Source organism: Erinaceus europaeus, chromosome X, assembly GCF_950295315.1.
Source record: "Erinaceus europaeus chromosome X, mEriEur2.1, whole genome shotgun sequence".
NCBI classification, from domain to species: Eukaryota; Metazoa; Chordata; class Mammalia; order Eulipotyphla; family Erinaceidae; genus Erinaceus; species Erinaceus europaeus.
This window is the reverse complement of record NC_080185.1, coordinates 56,107,899-56,127,434: the sequence shown is the minus strand read 5'-3', so window position 1 is coordinate 56,127,434 and position 19,536 is coordinate 56,107,899. Positions and strand designations below refer to the sequence as shown.

Below are 19,536 nucleotides of genomic sequence, written 5' to 3'. Positions count from 1 at the left end.
CTGAGGCTCCAAAGTCCCAGGTTCAATCCCCCACACCATCATAAGCAAAGCAAGAGTTGAGCAGTGCTCTTGTTAAAAAAAAAAAGAAAGAAAGAAAAGAAACATCTTACAGTGCTTTATTTATTTATTGTTCTTCCTTTCCTATAATAGTGTGGAAATTGGTGAAAGTGTACGCGGAGAGGATGTCTACATTGTACAGAGTGGTTGTGGTAAAATCAATGACAATATAATGGAACTTTTGATCATGATTAATGCCTGCAAGATTGCTTCAGCCAGTCGAGTTACTGCAGTCATACCCTGCTTCCCTTATGCCCGACAAGATAAGAAGGACAAGGTAAGACCAGTGTCTCCATTACAAATTTATAACCGGGGAAACAGAAACACTTGCCCAAAGTCATAAACATTTCTTAGTGATTGGAATTAACACACTTTCTTAGGGTACTGCTGGTCTTCAAAAACAGTAGGCTTGTGATAGAGTCATACAGTTGTGATGTTTAATTTATTTCAGTTCTAGTTGTGACCTCTTCATAGAACTTGAAGTCTGTTTTCTTTTTTTTTAATTTTATTATATTTTAAAATTTATTTTCCCTTTTGTTGCCCTTGTTTTTTTTTATTGTTGTTGTAGTTATAATTGTTGTTGTTGTTAGATAGGACAGAGAGAAATGGAGAGAGGAGGGGAAGACAGAGAGAAAGACAGACACCTGCAGATGTGCTTCACCGCCTGTGAAGCGACCCCCCTGCAGGTGGGGAGTCCGGGGCTCCAACCGGGATCCTCACACTGGTACTTGTGCTTTGCGCCACGTTCACTTAACCCGCTGTGCTACCGCCAACTTCCTTCTTCTTCTTCTAGCGTTTGCCGCCCGACTCCCTGAAGTCTGTTTTCTAAGTACTTGGTTAAGACACACCTTATTTATGTGTTTGAGCATGTGTACATTAAATCTAATAGGATTCTTTAAAAAAAAAGTTCCTGTTTTGGGGCCAAGTGGTGACGCACCTGGTTAAGTGCACATGTTACAATGTGCAAGGACCCAGGTTTGAGTCCCAGGTCCTCACCTGCGGGGGTAAGCTTCACGACTGGTGAAGCAATGCTGCAGGTGTCTCTGCCTCTCTTCCTCTCTATCTCCCCTTCCCTCTTGATTTCTGGTTGTCTCTATCCAATAAATAAATAAAGATAATAAAAAATTTAAAATTCCAGGCTTGCCTAGCAAATTGTACAGATTAAAATGTACCAGGAAAATATTTTTTGATGTTTACTAGTTGGAAAAGTGATGTTCCACTAATATTTATCGTAAGTTGAGATCTACTCATTCTCAATGACCATGTTACTGTTCATGATTTCCTGGTGGTGTAGTGCCTTTAAACATAGAATATGCACAACAAATAAATGTTTATTGAGCAAAGCAAATGTATTGTTTCTCAAATGTGACTTTTTTTTTTTTGCTTTCACTTCCATTTAGAGCCGGGCTCCCATCACAGCCAAGCTTGTTGCAAATACGCTGTTGGTAGCAGGCATAAATCATATCATTACCATGGACCTACATGCTCCTCAAATTCAGGTATCAGTGGAGGAGGCTAACTATGGGAGTTTAGAAAAGAAAACTGCCTTGAAAACCGCTCAAATAAAATTAACACTCTCAGTAGAATAAACATACTCGTCTCAGTCATAGTTCGTAGTTTGTGATCAAGAGAATTTAGCTTTGCTCATTTGCTTTGTAATCTTGGGCAGAATAAATAACCCATTGGGTGTCTGATAGTTACTTATTCCCCCTCTCAGACCACAGTTATTTAACTTCTTTGGACATACACTGGTTTGTTATTTTAATTTTTTTATTTCTTTATTGGGGAATTAATGTTTTACATTCAACAGTAAATACAATAGTTTGTACATGGATAACATTCCCCAGTTTCCCATTTAACAATACAACCCCCACTAGGTCCTCTATCATCCTTCATGCACCTGTATTCTCCCCACCCACCCACCCCAGAGTCTTTTACTTTGGTGCGATATGTCAAATCTATTTCAGGTTCTACTTGTGTTTTCTTTTCTTTAATTTCTTTATTGGGGAATTAATGTTTTACATTCAACAGTAAATACAATAGTTTGTACATGCATAACATTCCCCAGTTTCCCATTTAACAGTACAACCCCCACTAGGTCCTCTATCATCCTTCATGGACCTGTATTCTCCCCCCTACCCACCCCAGAGTCTTTTACTTTGGTGCGATACGCCAATTCCAGTTCAGGTTCTGCTTGTGTTTGCTCTTCTGATCTTGTTTTTCAACTTCTGCCTGAGAGTGAGATCATCCCATATTCATCCTTCTGTTTCTGACTTATTTCACTTAACATGAATTTTTCTTTTTTTTTTTTTGTTTTTTTTTTTGTTTGTTTTATTGTTTTGTTTTTTTTATTTAAGGAAGGATTAATTAACAAAACCATAGAGTAGGAGGGGTACAACTCCACACAATTCCCACCACCCAATCTCCATATCCCTCCCCCTCCCCCGATAGCTTTCCCATTCTCTATCCCTCTGGGAGCATGGACCCAGGGTCATTGAGGGTTGCAGAAGGTAGAAGGTCTGGCTTCTGTAATTGCTTCCTCGCTGAACATGGGCGTTGACTGGTCGGTCCATACTCCCAGTCTGCCTCTCTCTTTCCCTAGTAGGATGGGCCTCTGGGGAAGCTGAGCTCCAGGACACATTGGTGGTGTCTTCAATCCAGGGAAGTCTGGCCGGCATCCTGATGACACCTGGAACCTGGTGACTAAAAAGAGAGTTAACATACAAAGCCAAACAAATTGTTGAGCAATCATGGACCCAAAGCTTGGAAAAGTGGAGAGGAAGTATTAGGGAGGTACTCACTGCAAACTCTAGTATACTTCTGCTTTCTTACTTTGGTGCCATACTCCAAACTCAGTCAAGTTCTGCTTTGCGTTTCTACTTCTTTTTTTTTTTTACATGCATAACATTCCCCAGATTCCCATTTAGCAATACAACCCCCACTATTTCATTCATCATTTTTCATGGACCTGTATTCTCCCCACCCACCCACCCACCCTAGAGTCTTTTACTTTGGTGTAATACTCCAATTCCATTTCAGGTCCGACTTGTGTTTTCTTTTCTAATCTTGTTTTTCAACTTCGGCCTGAGAGTGAGATCATCCCATATTCATCCTTCTGTTTCTGACTTATTTCACTCAACATGATTTTTTCAAGGTCCATCCAAGATCGGCTGAAAACGGTGAAGTCACCATTTTTTTTTTTACAGCTGAGTGGTTGGTATTCCATTGTGTATATATACCACAACTTGCTCAGCCACTCATCTGTTGTTGTGTTGTTGGACACCTGGGTTGCTTCCAGGTTTTGGCTATTACAAATTGTGCTGCCAAGAACATATGTGTACACAGATCTTTTTGGATGGATGTGTTGGGTTCCTTAGGATATATCCCCAGGAGAGGAATTGCAGGGTCATAGGGTAGGTTCGTTTCTAGCCTTCTGATTATTTTAAGTTTTAAATAAGGTAGCAAATCCATAATAATTGATGGCTTATGACAGGTAGCTAAATGAGTTGCATCCAGCTGTTCCTTTGAATAGTCAAAGGTTTTAGATGTAAAACCAGAGCTATTAGAATCTATAGAATGCCCTTTGTATAAGGCCATTTCCTTCTACATCACTTTATTAAATGCCAATGAAAGAAAATTTTGGCCGCCATAGAAGGAAATGAAGTTTTCCCAGGACCTACTTTATATAAGATGCACAGTCATTTTCCAAGAATAACCAATAATGTTAGGTGAGGATTTGCCATACATTTATTATTTATTTATTTACTTATTTTGAGAGAGTAAAGCACAATTTTTAAAAGACTTTCGAGTCACCATTTAACATTATCATTTGATTAGTTCTATATTTATACAACAGTAAAGAATTTTAGGGCAGGGGTAGATAGCAAGCATAATGGTTATGCAAAGAGACTTAAGACTGAGGCTCCAAAGTCCCATGTTCAATCCCCTGTATCACCATTATCCAGGTTAAGCAATGTTCTGATTAAAAAAAAACATTATAAAAGAGGGAACAATTAGTTTGAGAACCTCAACATAACTCAAACAACTGGTATTTGAACATAGATCTTCTGACTTCTAGTCTCTTCTTCTCTCTGAACATTTACTATATTCTCCACTAATTTATGTACAATTTATGTATCTCCACACTAGTCAGCTTTTGCTTCTGCCAGCCCACCATTTAGTGGCATGAGGCAGTAAATATTGCTGAGGCAGTTCTGGTCTCAGCTGAACCCAGATGTTTTTCCCTAAGAATTTGTGTGTTTTGGTCAGGGCTCTGTTGCACAGCTCAGACTGAGGACTTCATTTTGCAATCTTCTACACAGGGAATGCCTTCTAATCCATTTGAATGTTGCAGTAAGGTATTCTTTGAACTAGCTGCTATTTTTATACATGGAAGAGGACAGTGAAACAACTCACCTTGCTTCTCCAGGGCTTTTTTGATATCCCAGCGGACAATTTGTACGCAGAACCAGCTGTTCTGAAGTGGATACGAGAGAACATCCCCGAGTGGCGGAATTGCACCATTGTCTCACCTGATGCAGGTGGTGCCAAGAGGTAATGGATGAAAACATTCCCAGTGTACTTCGAAAACCTTTTAGACAACTAGATCAGAAAGTGATGTTTCTTTTTTACACAGGTGACATTTTTTAAGTACTTAGAATGGATATACCAGCTGCTGAGAATAGAAACAATGCTTATTTATTTGCCTGAATCACTTCCTGATGAAGCAGATGATAGCAGAGAAGCATCCCTAAATGGTTATGATGCTATGGGCTTTGACCGTAACCCAATAGTTATTTTGCACTGCAAAGGTATTAATACTGTTATAAAGTTGTTGGGGATGGTTGGAAATTTGGTTTTCTAATAAGTGGCTTATTACTGAATCACTTGTTAGTGGACAAATACGATTTTACACACCTATAATGCTGTTGGCTAGATCATTTTAATTCTGGGATTGAACTATGAAGCGGGTAGAAAAATAATGCCTGGATAATTTTACTTAAACCTAAGATCTTAAGGACAAACTGATTGCCAGGGACAATCACAGTTTGAAAGCTCACATGGCTCTTGATTTCCTTAGTAGATCACTCATTAGTAATGCATTCAAAATATCACACAGGTTTTGTTGAGGGAAATGAAGAGCTAAAACTGAGATCATTAGGAAAAGCTAATTCAGACCCTTCTCAAAGTTACTCAAATCTTCAGTGACTGTTTCTCAACAACCCCATTATATCAGTAATTCAGAACTTATTGAGCATTTGTTTTATTACCCAGCCAGATGTATGGCTTTGTGAGTTCCATGTAATCACTAGTTACTATCAGTGATGGGGTAAAGGTCACACCTCATCATTATATGTCAGTACACCACCAGTTCGCCATTTCCTTCCCAATCTTCTGTCAATTAGAGGCAACATTCCCCCAATAACTCACTCTCTTCTTTTTCTTCTTTAACTTTTTTTTTTTTTTACCTGAGCACTGATCAGCTCTGGCTTATGGTGGTGCAGGGGATTGAATATGGAACTTTGGAGCCTCAGGCATGAGTCTCTTTGCATAACCATTATGCTATCTGCCCCCACCCCACTTCCTCCATCAGATAACTTTCTTCCTCCTTAGTGATAGGAGATCCACAGAGAGAGGCTAAAGGTTTGTCCACACTTGCTCTTCCATTTTTTTCTTTTAATTTTTAAAATTATCTTTATTTATTTATTTATTGGATAGAGACAGCCAGAAATTGAGAGGAGGAGGGAAGCTAGAGAGGGAGACAGAAAGACACCTGCAGACCCACTTCACCACTCACAAAGCTTTCCGCCTGCAGGTGGGGACCAGGGGTTCAAACTCGGGTCCTTGGGCACTGTAACATGTGCGCTCAACCAGGTGCACCACCAACCGACCGCCCCTTTTTTAAGATCCCCTTCAGTTCTTTGGATATTGTAGGAGAAAGCAAGATTTCATCTTCTCTTAAAAGTTAAGTAGTATTCCAGTGTTATGATGACAAGTCCTCTGTCTATTCACTTTTGGGTAGATAATCTTAGTACATAAGGATTTCGTTTTCTCCACCGCCTCCAGCATTTCTGTGGCTTTTTTTTAAATGGACATCAATGTAAAGCTTCTAAAGTAATTCATCAGTCTAACATCCATGATTTTGATATCCATAGATTCAGTTCAGTCAGCAATGGTCCAGAAATAGTATGTAAGATAAGACATTTTGAGGGGAAAATAACATTAATATGTTTGTTATGCCACAGAGCTGTGGTTATTTTAATTTGTTATTCATTATTATTAATATCTTACTGTGCCTAGTCTATAAATTAAACCTTATCATAGATGTGTGTGTATATATTTACTACAGGTAAAGAGGTGACTACTGTGTTAGTAAAATAACCAGGCATCACATTTAAAAATACAGTAAGTTTGTATTATTGCAGAATGTAATGTTGATCCAAGATCAAGGAATCTACCAATATAATCAATGACGGCCAAAAAAAACAATCCATGGAGAATTTTCTATTTTCCAGAGATATTGAAAAATTATGGAAAGAGTCCAACATCCATTCATTTTTTCCCTATCATTTTATTGGGGGGGGTTAAATGGTTTACAGTGCAGTTATTGACACATGGGTACCATTTCTCATCTCCCATGATAAATGTCTGTAAAACACTCTCACCCCCAAGGTAAGTCCTTTTTCACGATCATGCACCAGGACCTCAAAGCCCCTCCCCCCCCAGCTTCCTCTCTTCTATCCTTCCCCAGAGTCCTTTGCTTTGATGCAATATGCTAACACTAATCCAAGTTTGACTTTGTGTTTCCTTTTCTGGTATTGTGTCCTTTTGAATGTAGGCCTTCACAGAGTTGTATTGATTTGGATGTCCCTGATAAGTGATGAGCATTTTTAAAAAATATTTATTGTTTTTCCCTTTTATTGCCCTTTTTTCTTGTTGTCGTAGTTATTATTGATGTCGTTGTTGGATAGGACAGAGAGAAATGGAGAGAGGAGGGGAAGACAGAAAGGGGGAGAGAAAGATAGACACCTGCAGGCCTGCTTCACTGCCTGTGAAGTGACTTCCTTGCAAGTGGTGAGCCGGGGGCTCCGGGATCCATAGGCCAGTGCTTGTGCTTTGCGTCACATGCGCTTAACCCCACATGCGCTTAACCCCACATGCGCTTAACCCGCTACACCACCACCCGACTCCCAAGTGATGAGCATTTTATTTTTCTAGTGCATATTGTTGAATCACCTGTTCAGTTCTTTTCATTTTTTATATTTATTTATTTTCTCTTTTGTCGCCCTTGTTTTTTATTGTTGTTATTGAGGCCATTGTTAGATAGGACAGAGAGAAATAGAGAGAGGAGGGGAAGACAGAGAGGGAGAGAAAGACAAGACACCTGCAGACCTGCTTCACCACCTGTGAAGCAACTCCCTTGCAGTTGGGGAGCCGGGGACTTGAACCGGGATCCTTACGCTGGTCCTTGCGCTTGGCGCCATGTGTGCTTAACCAGCTGCGCTACTGCCCGACTCCCTGACTATTATTTCTATAAATATATATATACATATATGTGTATATGTATATATATATATACCCTTTTTCTTCTATGGTCCTGTCCTCTCTTCCTTTCTAAGACATACCTACATCTATTACTACTTCTGAAAGTCCTTTCTCCCACCCTCTTCTCTGGTCCTGATGGAATTGAGATTCAGAGCCCTCTGGCCATCTTCCCTCAGCATTTCTCCTCCTTTGGGAATATGGATCAGAATTCTTTTTAGGATGCAGAAGGTGGGAGGTCTGGCTTCTGTAGTTGCTTCTCTGCTGGACATGGATGTTGGCAGGTCAATCCATACCCCCAGCCTGTTTCTTCTATCTTTCCCTAGTGGGAATATTAGCTTCTTAATCAGATATGTTAAGTAAATATTCTCTCCACCCAGTAGGATAGATTTTTGTTCTAATGATAGTTTCTTTTGATATGCAGCCTTTTTGTCTGATGTATTCTCACTTGTTTATTTTTGTTTCCCTTGCTGTTGGAGTTGAGTTCCAAGTACATCTCTGAAGCTTATTATAGAGTGTTCTGCTTATTTTTCTTCCATGTATTTTATTTTTCCCTCCAGGGTTATCAGTGGAGCTAGGTGCTAGCACTACAGATCTGCCCCCAGCAATCAGTTTTCTTTTTCTTTTTTTTTTCTGTTCTGTACAAGAGAGAAAAAGTGAGGAGGGGGAGGCAAAAAGGGAAAAAAAGACACCTGCAGACCTGCTTCACCACTCATGAAGCGTCCCCATTGCAGGTAGGGAGCAGGATCTTGAACTCCTTTTGCATTATACCTTGTGCACTTAACCGGGGGTGCTTCACTGCCTGGCCCCTCTCAGTATGGTTAGGTGTCGCTGTAGGCCCGCAAAAACGACACGGACACCAGAGTCTCTTTCCTCAATTTCCTTAATTTCCTTCTTATGGCCTTAAGTACCTTTCAGTGTTACATAGTCAGCTAATGGGCATTAAGCAAGCATGCAGCATTCATAGATCATGCAGCTTTCTACCAATCATAAAACAGATCACCTGTACAGCACGCAGTCTGTTCAGTTGGATCCTCCAACTTCCGCAAAGTTGTTTACCACTTGACTGGTTTATCCACCACATGGCCGGCGCCATCTTAGGGGCATGATGTGCAGTGTCATTATGGCTCCCAACAGTTAGGGGTTCAACACCTAAGTTTTTGATCCATTTTGAGTTTACTATGTGATGTGAGGTGGTAGTCCCAGTCCACTTTTTTGCTTGTGGCTGTTTGGTTTTCATATTGAGACTTCCCTCTCTGTTTTATGTTCTTTACTCCATTGTCTATAGATGAATTGTCCTTATGTTTGAGGCTTTATTTCTTCTGAGTTCTCAATTCTATTCAATTGACACGTGGGTTTGCTTTCATTCGAATAATAGAGTATTTTGATTTTTATATCTTTGTAGTATAGTTTGATGGTCGACAACATGACTTCTCCATTCTAAATCTTTTTTTTTTTTTTTGCCCCCTTAGGACTACTTTGGGAATTCTGAATCTCTTGTAGTTCTAAGCAAATTCCAGTAATTGTTGTAGTTCCTTTCATTTGGATTTGAATAGGAATTATTTTGAATCTGTATAATGCTTTGGGCAGTATAGTTATTTTAATGTGAATTCTACCGTTCCATGAGCATGGGATATCCATTTCCTTTTGTCTTCTGCTTGTAACTGTCGTTTTTTGTTAATAATTAGGTATACAAATCGTTTGCTGCTTTGTTAGATTTATTTCATTACAGTTGTAATGGGGTTGTTTTCTTGACTTTTCTCGCATGTAAAAATTCCACCACTTTTGGATTTTTTTATAGCCTATTATTCTACTATATTTGGTTTACTGCTCCTAAAAAGATTTTAAGTTGAATCTTTTAGGTTTTCCATATTTATGTTATCTGCAAGAAGTGGAAGACTTCTTTCCCAGTTTTGATTCCTTATTTCTTTTTGTTAATTGCTCTGATTGGGACTGCAAATACTGTGTTAAATATGGACATCAAAGCTATACTTTTTATAGTAAGCACGTATTTTTTCCCCAATAGTGGACTATTTTTAAAATGAGTAGCTTTCATTTCTATCTTGGCAAGGTTTTTTTGTTTGTTTGTTTGTTTGTTTTTTAAGAATTTATTTATTTATGAGAAAGATAGGAGACAGAGAAAGAACCAGACATCACTCTGGTACATGTGCTACCGAGGATTGAACTCAGGACCTCGTGATTGAGAATCCAATGCTTTATCCACTGTGCCACCTCCTGGACCACTTTTAAAAAAATATTTATTTTCCCTTTTGTTGCCCTTTTTTTTTCATTGTTGTTGTAGTTATTATTATTGGTGTCATCATTGTTAGATAGGACAGAGAGAAATGGAGAGAGGGGGGGAGACAGCGGGGGAGAGAAAGATAGGCACCTGCAGACCTGCTTCACCGCCTGTGAAGTGACTCCCCTGCAGGTGGGGAGGTGGGGGCTTGAACCAGGATCCTTACGCAGGTCCTTGCACTTTGCGCCATGTGCGCTTAAACCGCTGTGCTACCGCCTGACTCCCCTTGGCAAGGTTTTGAGTGTGTAATTGTAACTCGCACATAGTTCTCAAGAAGTTGTAGGGAATGACTTTCTCCTGGCCTTTTATGCTTCATCTAGCACCATTGGCCATTTTACATGAACAGTTTGGGATCTTAATCAAGTGTTTGCCTCAACTAAACAGATTTGATTATGTGCCCATTCAATAATAGCGGAGAGTACAGGGTCTGATTCATTTAGATCAGAGTACAAATACATGCCCGTTTCACAGTTCAAGCTTACATATTCTGTATTATATGGTCACAGGCTCTCTTCAAGCCAGTAAACTCAGATACATGGCTATAGTTACCAGGGGAATAGGACATAATGCTGTAGATCAGTATTACATTTCGAAAAACACCACAAAGTGCAGGTCTCTCCACACATGAGTATGGACAGATGTCACTAGGACACACAGTCATTTACATTGTTTCAGCAAATTTTGATGCATTTTTGTTTGAATGAATATGGCAAATATGGTCAAATACGGCAGTTTGTCACCAAACATATGTGCCTCCTATTCCACCTTCCAACCGGGGTTGTTTTATTTGACAAAAAAGGAAAAAAAAAATTAGAGATACTTTGGGTTCTACGGAGAGGCTCAACTTGCCTGGTTAATTAAATTTTTTTCCTGACATTTATAAAAGGAATCCCCAAAGTGGGTACAGTTGACATTGGCAGTTGGTAGATTACGATGGGGGGAGTTTATAGTGGAATGGGCTAGGTATTGCTTCTCCTGTTAGATTCAATTTCTCTCATGTCTACATCTGCATGTCAAATTGGGTTGATCAGCACTCTAGTTAACTATTTTTTTGTGCTGCTAGCAATACATTAAGTGAAATGGACCTTAGCATTGCTGCTTCCTCATACTGGTGAGGACATCTGTCAGTTACTATAACCCTAAGTGAATTATGATCTGAGTTTGACTAACATTCACAGTCTGCTTTCAAAATATGAAAGCATTAATCTCTAAGATTCAGTTTGTGATATAGGTCAAATTTGCATTTTTTCCAGCCCTGGAACTATTTGTTCCAAGGTATAGTCTCCCCTAAAAACAGACCCATTATTTAGTCCATTTCTTTTGCTTTAAGATCCCGACACACAGGTTTAACCGAACACCTTGTTTTGCAGAGTGACCTCCATTGCAGACCGGTTGAATGTGGACTTTGCTTTGATTCACAAAGAACGAAAGAAGGCAAATGAAGTGGACCGCATGGTGCTGGTGGGGGATGTGAAGGATCGGGTGGCCATTTTGGTGGATGACATGGCCGACACTTGTGGCACAATCTGTCATGCAGCTGACAAGTGAGTGCTGAGTAATTGGTACTTAGAACTAACAAGCTGGAGGATTGGGAGAGAGCATAATTTTTCTGCAAAAAAGACTCATACCTGAGGCTCTGAAGTCCTATGTTCAACCCCAAGCACCATTACAAGCCAGCGCAATGCTGTCGGTTCTCTTTCTTTATCTCATTAAAGTAAAATATTTTTTAAATCTGATTTGAATCCTTGTATTTATGAGGTATGAAAATTGCGATAGCTGATCAACTCCTTAAAATGTCAGTGTCTTAACACAGCTTCTCATAGCTTAACATAACTTCTATGTTAAGATACTGTGTTCCAATGGCAGCATTCACATTTAGTCTAGTGCTGTATTTTTAATGGATTTTTAATTTTTAATGTATAGCTCTAAGAAATTTCATTTTGGCCATGCAGAAAGGGAGGAGAAGATAAAGAATCAGTCATGGAATATATTTATAAACAACCAACAAGTAGTATATACTGAAAGTAGTGCTTACATATTTTCTTTAATTGCCACCAGGGCGAGCACAATTCCTCTGTTCCCTACAGATTTTTTTTTCTTTCACTTTCAAGACTGGTGGGGGGGAAGATAAACCACAGCTGGGACCTTGAAAATGGGTAAAGTGTGCATTCTACTAGCCTTCTTATCTCCTTGACCCTCTGCCTATATTTCTATGGTTAATCAAGTCACATATCCTCATCTAACTCTGCAAGGGCTAGTAAGAAATGATTTATTTATTCATGAGAGAGATAGGAGGAGAGAAAGAACCAGACATGCCTCTGGCACATGTGCTGCTGGGGACAGAACTTGGGACCTCATGGTTGAGAATCCAATGCTTTATCCACTGTGCCACCTCCCGGAACACAGGGATAGTAAAAAATATAATCAACTATGAGCCTCGGAAAAAGAGGAGTTAGATTTTATTGAGGAAAGTAGTCTGTGTTCACTAATTTGTGTGAATCCAAATCTATTCTGATTTTTCTCCAATATGAATTCGTATGTTGATACTAACCCATTATGATGGTATTTGGAGGTGAAGGCTTTCAGAGGTAGATTTGAATGAGGTCTTGATAATTTGCCCTCATGATGAAGAGATACCACGGTTGGAGAGATAGCACAGTGGTTGAGGTCTAGACTTTCATGCCTTAACGGCCACAGATCCCAGGTTTGAACTCTTATCAGCTGCAGATGAGTAGTGCTCCGGTCTCTCGCTCACTAAAATTAAGTAAATCTCCAGAAGGAAGAAACACCAGAGAGCTTACTGATTCCTGCTTGTTTCTTGTGTCCACACATGTAAGCACACAGCCAGATCGGTGGCCAACAGTAAGGCGAAAGATAATTCCTTTGGAATAAGCTTCCCAAATAGGCACCTTGATCTTAGACTCCTAGCCTCCAGAATCATGAGGAATAAGACTCTTGTCATTTCGTTATGATATCCCGAGTTTACGAATGTATTCCTTGCCGGGCTAACGTGGGGGTGCCTCTCCCTGGGTGCATACTTTGGGTTGGAGAGAACTCACAGCCAGCCTGGGCTGCTACTCACTCAGTGACTCAAGGGAGATGACTCAGGAACAGTCACATGGTGGCGAGACAATGCAATGTATTTATTGATCAGAGAGCCCAGGCTTTTTAAAGGGCAGACCCGGAAGTGGCAAGTCAGAAACAGAAATCACTAGGAAAGGGGCAGAGAAAGGCAAAAGGGCCTGAGAAGGTAGACACTTCCTTAGCAACTGTTGCAAGGGTTTTAACTGGTAGGATTAATATTACCCTGCAGGTAGGGAGAGTTTCGAGGTTACAGAGAAAATAGATCAAAAGAATGGAATGGGTTGGGATCTTTCAGGCAAAACAGTGATTATGTAGATAGGCCATAGTATCAGGAATGCAGGGTGCTTTGTGAGGCTCCTCACAATTTCCTGACAATTCCTAAATTGCATTCTGTAGTGACAGGTAAGATCAATCCAGATTAACTGTTTTGTTTCCCCCCCCCCAGACTTCTCTCAGCTGGAGCCACAAAAGTTTATGCTATCTTGACTCATGGAATTTTTTCTGGTCCTGCCATTTCTCGTATCAATAACGCATGCTTTGAAGCAGTAGTTGTCACCAACACCATACCTCAGGAGGATAAGATGAAGCATTGCTCCAAAATACAGGTGAGCATGAGATTCTTGCAAAAACTCTAGTCTGAATATTTAGCCAGTGGTTTTTTAATGTTGGGTCAGGTGTCTGAGTTCACGTTTAGTCTGTCTTCAAGGTCTCTGGAGGTTGGAATTCTGTGTTCTAGATTTTTTTTAATACAAAATAACATTTTTATTTCTAAAAAGGAAACATTGACAAAACCATAGGATAAGAGAGGGGGACAACTCCCCACAATTCCCACCACCAGAACTCCGTATCTCATCCCCTCCCTTGCTAGCTTTCCTGTTCTTTATCCCTCTGGGCATATGGAGATAGAGCATATGTTCACAAGTATCCATAAATTAGGGCAAAATATATACCTGAAAGCAAAAGTACACAATAGTCTGCAGTGAGTCAGTATAAAGTTCAAAATAAAATAGTGTCTACTTACATACCCTCCTCACCTACCTCCTGTTATACCTCACTCACTCACTCCAAAGCTAATCTTATCAAAGTAAGGGCTGCAAAAGCTGAATAAGGATAAGAGACTGGCATACTTTAACGATGACTTTTTAGTCACTATCAGGCCACCATGTCAGCTGGAGCCCTAGTCAGGGAGTCATGAGTTTCCCAAACATACATGATGGGCCTAGACCTAGAATAAATCCCTCTCCCCAATATTACCAGTCATCTCTATCAGGAACAACACAATAGACCCCTTTGTGGGCCCCCATAGGACCAGGCGCTCAACTTGGATCAACAACGGTAGAGAATATTCCATCCTTTGAAAGGAGAATGGACAACATACTCTGGGTTCTAGATCTTAACAGATACTCCCAGTCCTTGTGTTACACTCAGGTTTCCAAGTCCACACTTCACAATAAATGAAAAAAAAAGTGTGTTCTGGAAACTGCCTGTAAAACCGGAGACCCTAGGACCAGTACGTTAGAGGAATCCCTCAAACAATTCCTAGGCACTAAAATGTAAGTGCTGTTTCTAATTCAAGGCATAATCCTTTTTTGATGAATAATGTGTACACAATAGATGGTTCAATAGGTAGAGCTCATGTCTCAGGCCTCAGGTTTGATTCTTGGCAAACATAAGATCCATGGACACCATACCAACGGAACTTTTTTTTTTAAGATAGATGAAATGAGAAATTGAGGTGAGGGGGGAGAAAGAGGAAACACCTGCACACCTGCTCTACCACTCATGAGGTTTCCCCTTGTGGGGACAAGGGTCTTGAACCTGAGTCTTTGTGCGTTGTGACTTGTACACTCAGACAGGTGCACCACCACCTGACGCCCCACTAGGACCTCTTGCATGCTGAATAGATCAATTTTTATTCTGTTTTTTTATTGGGGGGTAGGCAAATATACTAAAGTATCAGTGGAGTTCCACTGGTGTTGCCCATAGTATTCCCATGTGGTATATCTAATCCAGGGCCCCACCTGTGATAGGTGTGTGTTTATTATTAGCTTGACCATCTTCTAGACTCTAATTCAAGCGATCATAGACAGGGCCTCATGAATATAAGACTTGCACTCTATTCCTAAGTCACTCTGCCTGCCCCTCATCCCTAAGAATTTGTATGTATATGATTTTAGTGAGTTACAAGGGTCATAAGGAATAGCTCCACATTTTGCCTCCACCTTCACAATGATAACCACTATAGTTGTCACAAAATGTTAAGAAGTTTAATTGCTTCTTCTGTTTTAGGTTTGTTTATATGTTTGAGTTCTCTAGATTCCATATATGAGTGAGATCATCTAGTATTTCCTTTCATCTCTTCACTTATTTCATTAAGCATAATCACCTCCAGTTTCATCCATTTTTATACCAATGGACACAATATCATATATATATTTTTTATCACAAAGGAGTATTGCACGGACTATATCCTATAAGTTTTTTTTTTTTTCAGTTATCCATCAGTGGACATTTAGGCTGCTTCCACTCTTTGGCCATTGTAAATAATGCAGCTATGAACCTAGGGTTGGATATGTCCCTTCAAATCCATGATTCCCTGCCTAAGAGTAGTACTGCTGGGTCATAAGATATTGTCAGGCTAGCGATGTGCGAGAGAGAGATGACCCAGGAACCAAGCTCGTGGCGGTGAGGCAGTCCTAATCTTTATTTATGCGAGCGCCCCAGAGTCCGGCGGTAGTACACTTGGTTAAGCCATGTGGCGCAAACCCGCCCGCTTCTCCAGGTTGGAACAGGGAAGAGCCAAGTTGGAAACGGAAGTGGCTTGACAATACCATACATGGTTAGGAAAGGAGCAGAGAGAGGTGAAAAAGGTAGGAACTTCCTTAGCAACTGCTGCCAGGGTTTTAACTGGTAGGATTAATAATACCCTGCAGTCTTGAGAGTAGAAAAGGAATATATTAAATGAGCAGAATGGGTAGGGGAATAGGGTAGAGGACTTGTCATTTGTTAGACAAAGCAGAAGGTTGATAATGTAGATAATAAAAGGAGGGGCTATAGTATCAAGGAATGCAGAGTGGAGCAGGGGGAGTTGGCGTAATGTTTTAAGGAATGCCGGGCTCCTGGAGGCAGAAAAATGCAGGATGCTTTGTGAGGCAGGAAGTCTGATAAGAAAGGGAAACCTTTAGGGTCCTTGTGTCCTTCTTGTTCAACTTCTCGGTAGAGAGAGAGACTGACAGGATAGTCGCACCCCTCAGGTCAAGCCTTGCCAGGCTCTACTACATCCTCACAATTTTCCTACAGATATTTCCAGTTTTGTTTGCTTAAGATCTCTATACAATCTTCCAAAGGGGCTTCAGTAGTTTGCATTCCCACCGGCAGTGTAGTAGAGTCCTTGTTTCTCCACAACATTGTCAACAACTGTAGTTTCCTGTTTTGTTGATGTAGGCCATTCTCTCAAGTGTGAGGTGAAATCTCAGTGTAGTTTTAATTTGCATTTCTCTAATGATTGGTGAAGTGGAACGTTTCTTCACATATCTCCGAGCCATGTGTGTATCTCTTGAAAAATCTTTTTTTAACACCAAAACACTGCTCAGCTCTGGGTTATGTCGGTATCAGGGAATTGAACCTGTGACTTTTGAAGACTTGAGCATGAAATACTCTTTGCACGACAGTTATGCTATCTACCACTCAGGTCTTCTTCCCTTTTTTGAGCCATGTGATTTAATAGATGTTTGATATCAAATCATTGTTGGATGTGTGGTGTGCAAACATTCCTAGGATTTTTTGAATGCTACTCTGTCTCCTTGGTGAGCTTGAGTCAGGATTGTTTTTCTTTCTCTTTCTCTACTCCCCCTCTCTTTCTTTCCTTGTTTCTTCCTTTCTTTCCTTCTCTCTTTCTTTCTTTCTTTCTTTCTTTCTTTCGATTTGGGTACTAATGAGAGAGGGAGAAAAGAGCACCAGAGCTTTACTTTGGTGGATGCAGTAGCTGAAATTAAACTCGGGACCTCATGCTTATGTATCCAATGCTTTATCCATTATACCATTTTGTGGGATACCCATTATAGTACTTTTGACTCCTAAGTGGTTCATACTAAAAAACATGAAGAATGGAGGGGGGGTAGGACCTTGGTGCACGGGGCTAAGTACATGTGGCACAAAGCGCAAGGACCAGCATAAGGATCCCGGTACAAAGTGCAAGGACCTGTGCAAGGATTCCGGTTTAAGCCCCCTGCTCCCCACCTACAAGGGGTACGCTTCACAAGCAGTGAAGCAGGTCTGCAGGTGTTTGTCTTTCTCTCCCCCTTTCTGTCTTGCCCTCCTCTCTCCATTTCTCTCTGTCCTATCTAACAGTGATGGCATCAGTAACAATAATGACAACTACAACAGTGAAAAACAACAAGGGCAACAAAAGGGAAAATAAATAAATGAATATTTTAACAAGGAGAAAAAAATGGCCGCAGGAACAGTGGATTCATAGTGCAGGCTTGATCAAGCCCCATTGATAACCCTGAAGGCAATGAATAAATAAGAATATCTCAGTGTAGGACCCTGAAGAGAAATTGCACAGTGTAATGGTTTTAAAAGGAAGAATCTTTGTTGGGCTGTTCATCAGTTTCTACAGGTTTCCCGGTCAGTCCTGTCCATATGATACTAACCTGATGTCCTTCCTTCTTTTCTAGGTCATCGACATCTCCATGATCCTTGCAGAAGCCATCAGGAGAACTCACAATGGAGAATCCGTTTCCTATCTGTTCAACCATGTCCCTGAATGATAGTATAATTTCTGAGGAGTTTAAAAGATACAGTAAGCCCCATCCCTTTTTTCCGCTATTTGACTCCACCTGACCCCTTGTCTTCGTTTAAAAAGTTCAGCTTGCTCCAGTGTAGTTTACCCACAATGAGGTATTATATAACATTTCTCCTAAATTAGGGAAAGGCAGATTGAGACTAAGTGCTGGAATTTCCTATGGCATTGTCTCAGCTCAGTTGCAGTAAAGATTCAGAGGGCATTATGTAGAGGAGTTGTGTATGGGGAAGCTCAGATGATTTTTGCATGTAAATGCTTTAGGGTTTCCTTGGCTCAAAACTACTAGCTAGAAAGCAAACCCAATCCCCACTTTCCCACTTTCGACAAGTTCTGTAAGGTCTATGATAAATGACTACAGGAGCCCTGTTGTGTAGCCCCTGTTAGGCAGGAGCTGGCAACTCTCAGCTCAAATACCTCTCAGGCTAATGTCTGAGAGGAGATTGTACACAGTGCAGCAAATTCTTCTTGGGAGGAAAAAGCCTGATCCGTCACCCTCTGCTTGGGGACTGTGTTACATGGATTCTTCTTTGTACCCATTCCTTTCCATTTGGCTGGAATTTCAGCCATCTCACCCTTTTCCTGGCCAAATATCTCCTTGAGCCCAAATATTCATTGCTACCTTTGTCTTCTGGAAAGCAAAATTCTGCTAATCTCCAACATTTGTATGAGATGAGTCCTGTAGTGTATTCTCAGCCTATTACCACTGTGGTTGTAGGTTTTTAAGTGTTGGCATAGTGCCTTTTGATTAATTTAAGTATTTAATTTTTACCTTCTTGGGAATTATTTGGCCTCTCATGATCTGATATTTCTGTTAAAAAGATTATTACTGTCTTGTGTAGAAGTGACTAATAAAGTGTGTGTGATGATGAGTCTTATAATATACTGGTATCTGTACTGGTCCTTCCAAAGATTTGGCTTGGGTGTCTTGCTATGATAGCTTTTGGTTGCATTGTTGAGTCAAGAAAAGACATTAGTGGGGGCTGGGCAGTAGCGCAGCAGGCTAAGCTCACATAGCATGAAGCGCAAGGACTGGTGTAGGGATCCTGGTTCCAGCCCCTGGCTCTCCACCTGCAGGAGTCACTTCACAAGCAGTGAAGCAGGTCTGCAGCTGTCCATCTTTCATGCCACCTCTCTGTCTTCTCTCGATTTCTCGCTGTCCTATCCAACAATAACAATGATAAACAACAAGGGCAACAGAAGGGAAAAAGCAGCCTCCAGGAGCAATGGATTCATACTGTAGGCACCGAGCCCCAGTGATAACCCTGGAGGAAAAAAAAAAGACAGTAACATTTTGAAATAAACATCAATTTCTGGGGTCCACTGAGACACAAATGAAATATAAATCTGGCGGTAGCGCAGCGGGTTAAGCGCACATGGCGCACAGCGCAAGGCCCGGCATAAGGATCCCAGTTCGAGCCCCTTGCTCCTCACCTGCAGGGGAGTCACTTCACAGGCGCTTTCTCCTCTCTGTCTCCCCTCCTCTCTCGATTTCTCTCTGTCCTATCCAAGGATAGCAACAACAATAGTAATAATTACCACAACAATGATTTAAAAAACGAGGGCAACAAAAGAGGAAAAAAAAGGTCTCTAGGAGCAGTGGATTCATGGTGCAGGCACTGAGCCCCAGCAATAACTCAGGAGGCTATATATATATATATAATTCTGTGCATTTAGGGTGAAAAATGCTTGCTGGATCTCTCATTCTTATTTCTGAAGTTACATAACATGGGAAGACTAGTCTCTATAA

At 40.7% G+C, this 19,536-nt stretch overlaps 1 protein-coding gene across 1 annotated transcript; it reads left to right on the top strand.

The window, feature by feature from the left end:
• Window positions 1-244: 244 nt before the first annotated feature.
• Window positions 245-18,639, top strand: LOC132535746 (ribose-phosphate pyrophosphokinase 1-like). Its single transcript, XM_060182656.1, has 5 exons — window positions 245-334; window positions 4,487-4,611; window positions 11,269-11,442; window positions 13,428-13,587; window positions 17,662-18,639. The coding sequence occupies exons 1-5, from the start codon at window positions 245-247 to the stop codon at window positions 17,752-17,754; spliced, it is 642 nt and encodes a 213-aa protein (XP_060038639.1). The 3' UTR covers window positions 17,755-18,639.
• The last annotated feature ends 897 nt before the right edge of the window (window positions 18,640-19,536 follow it).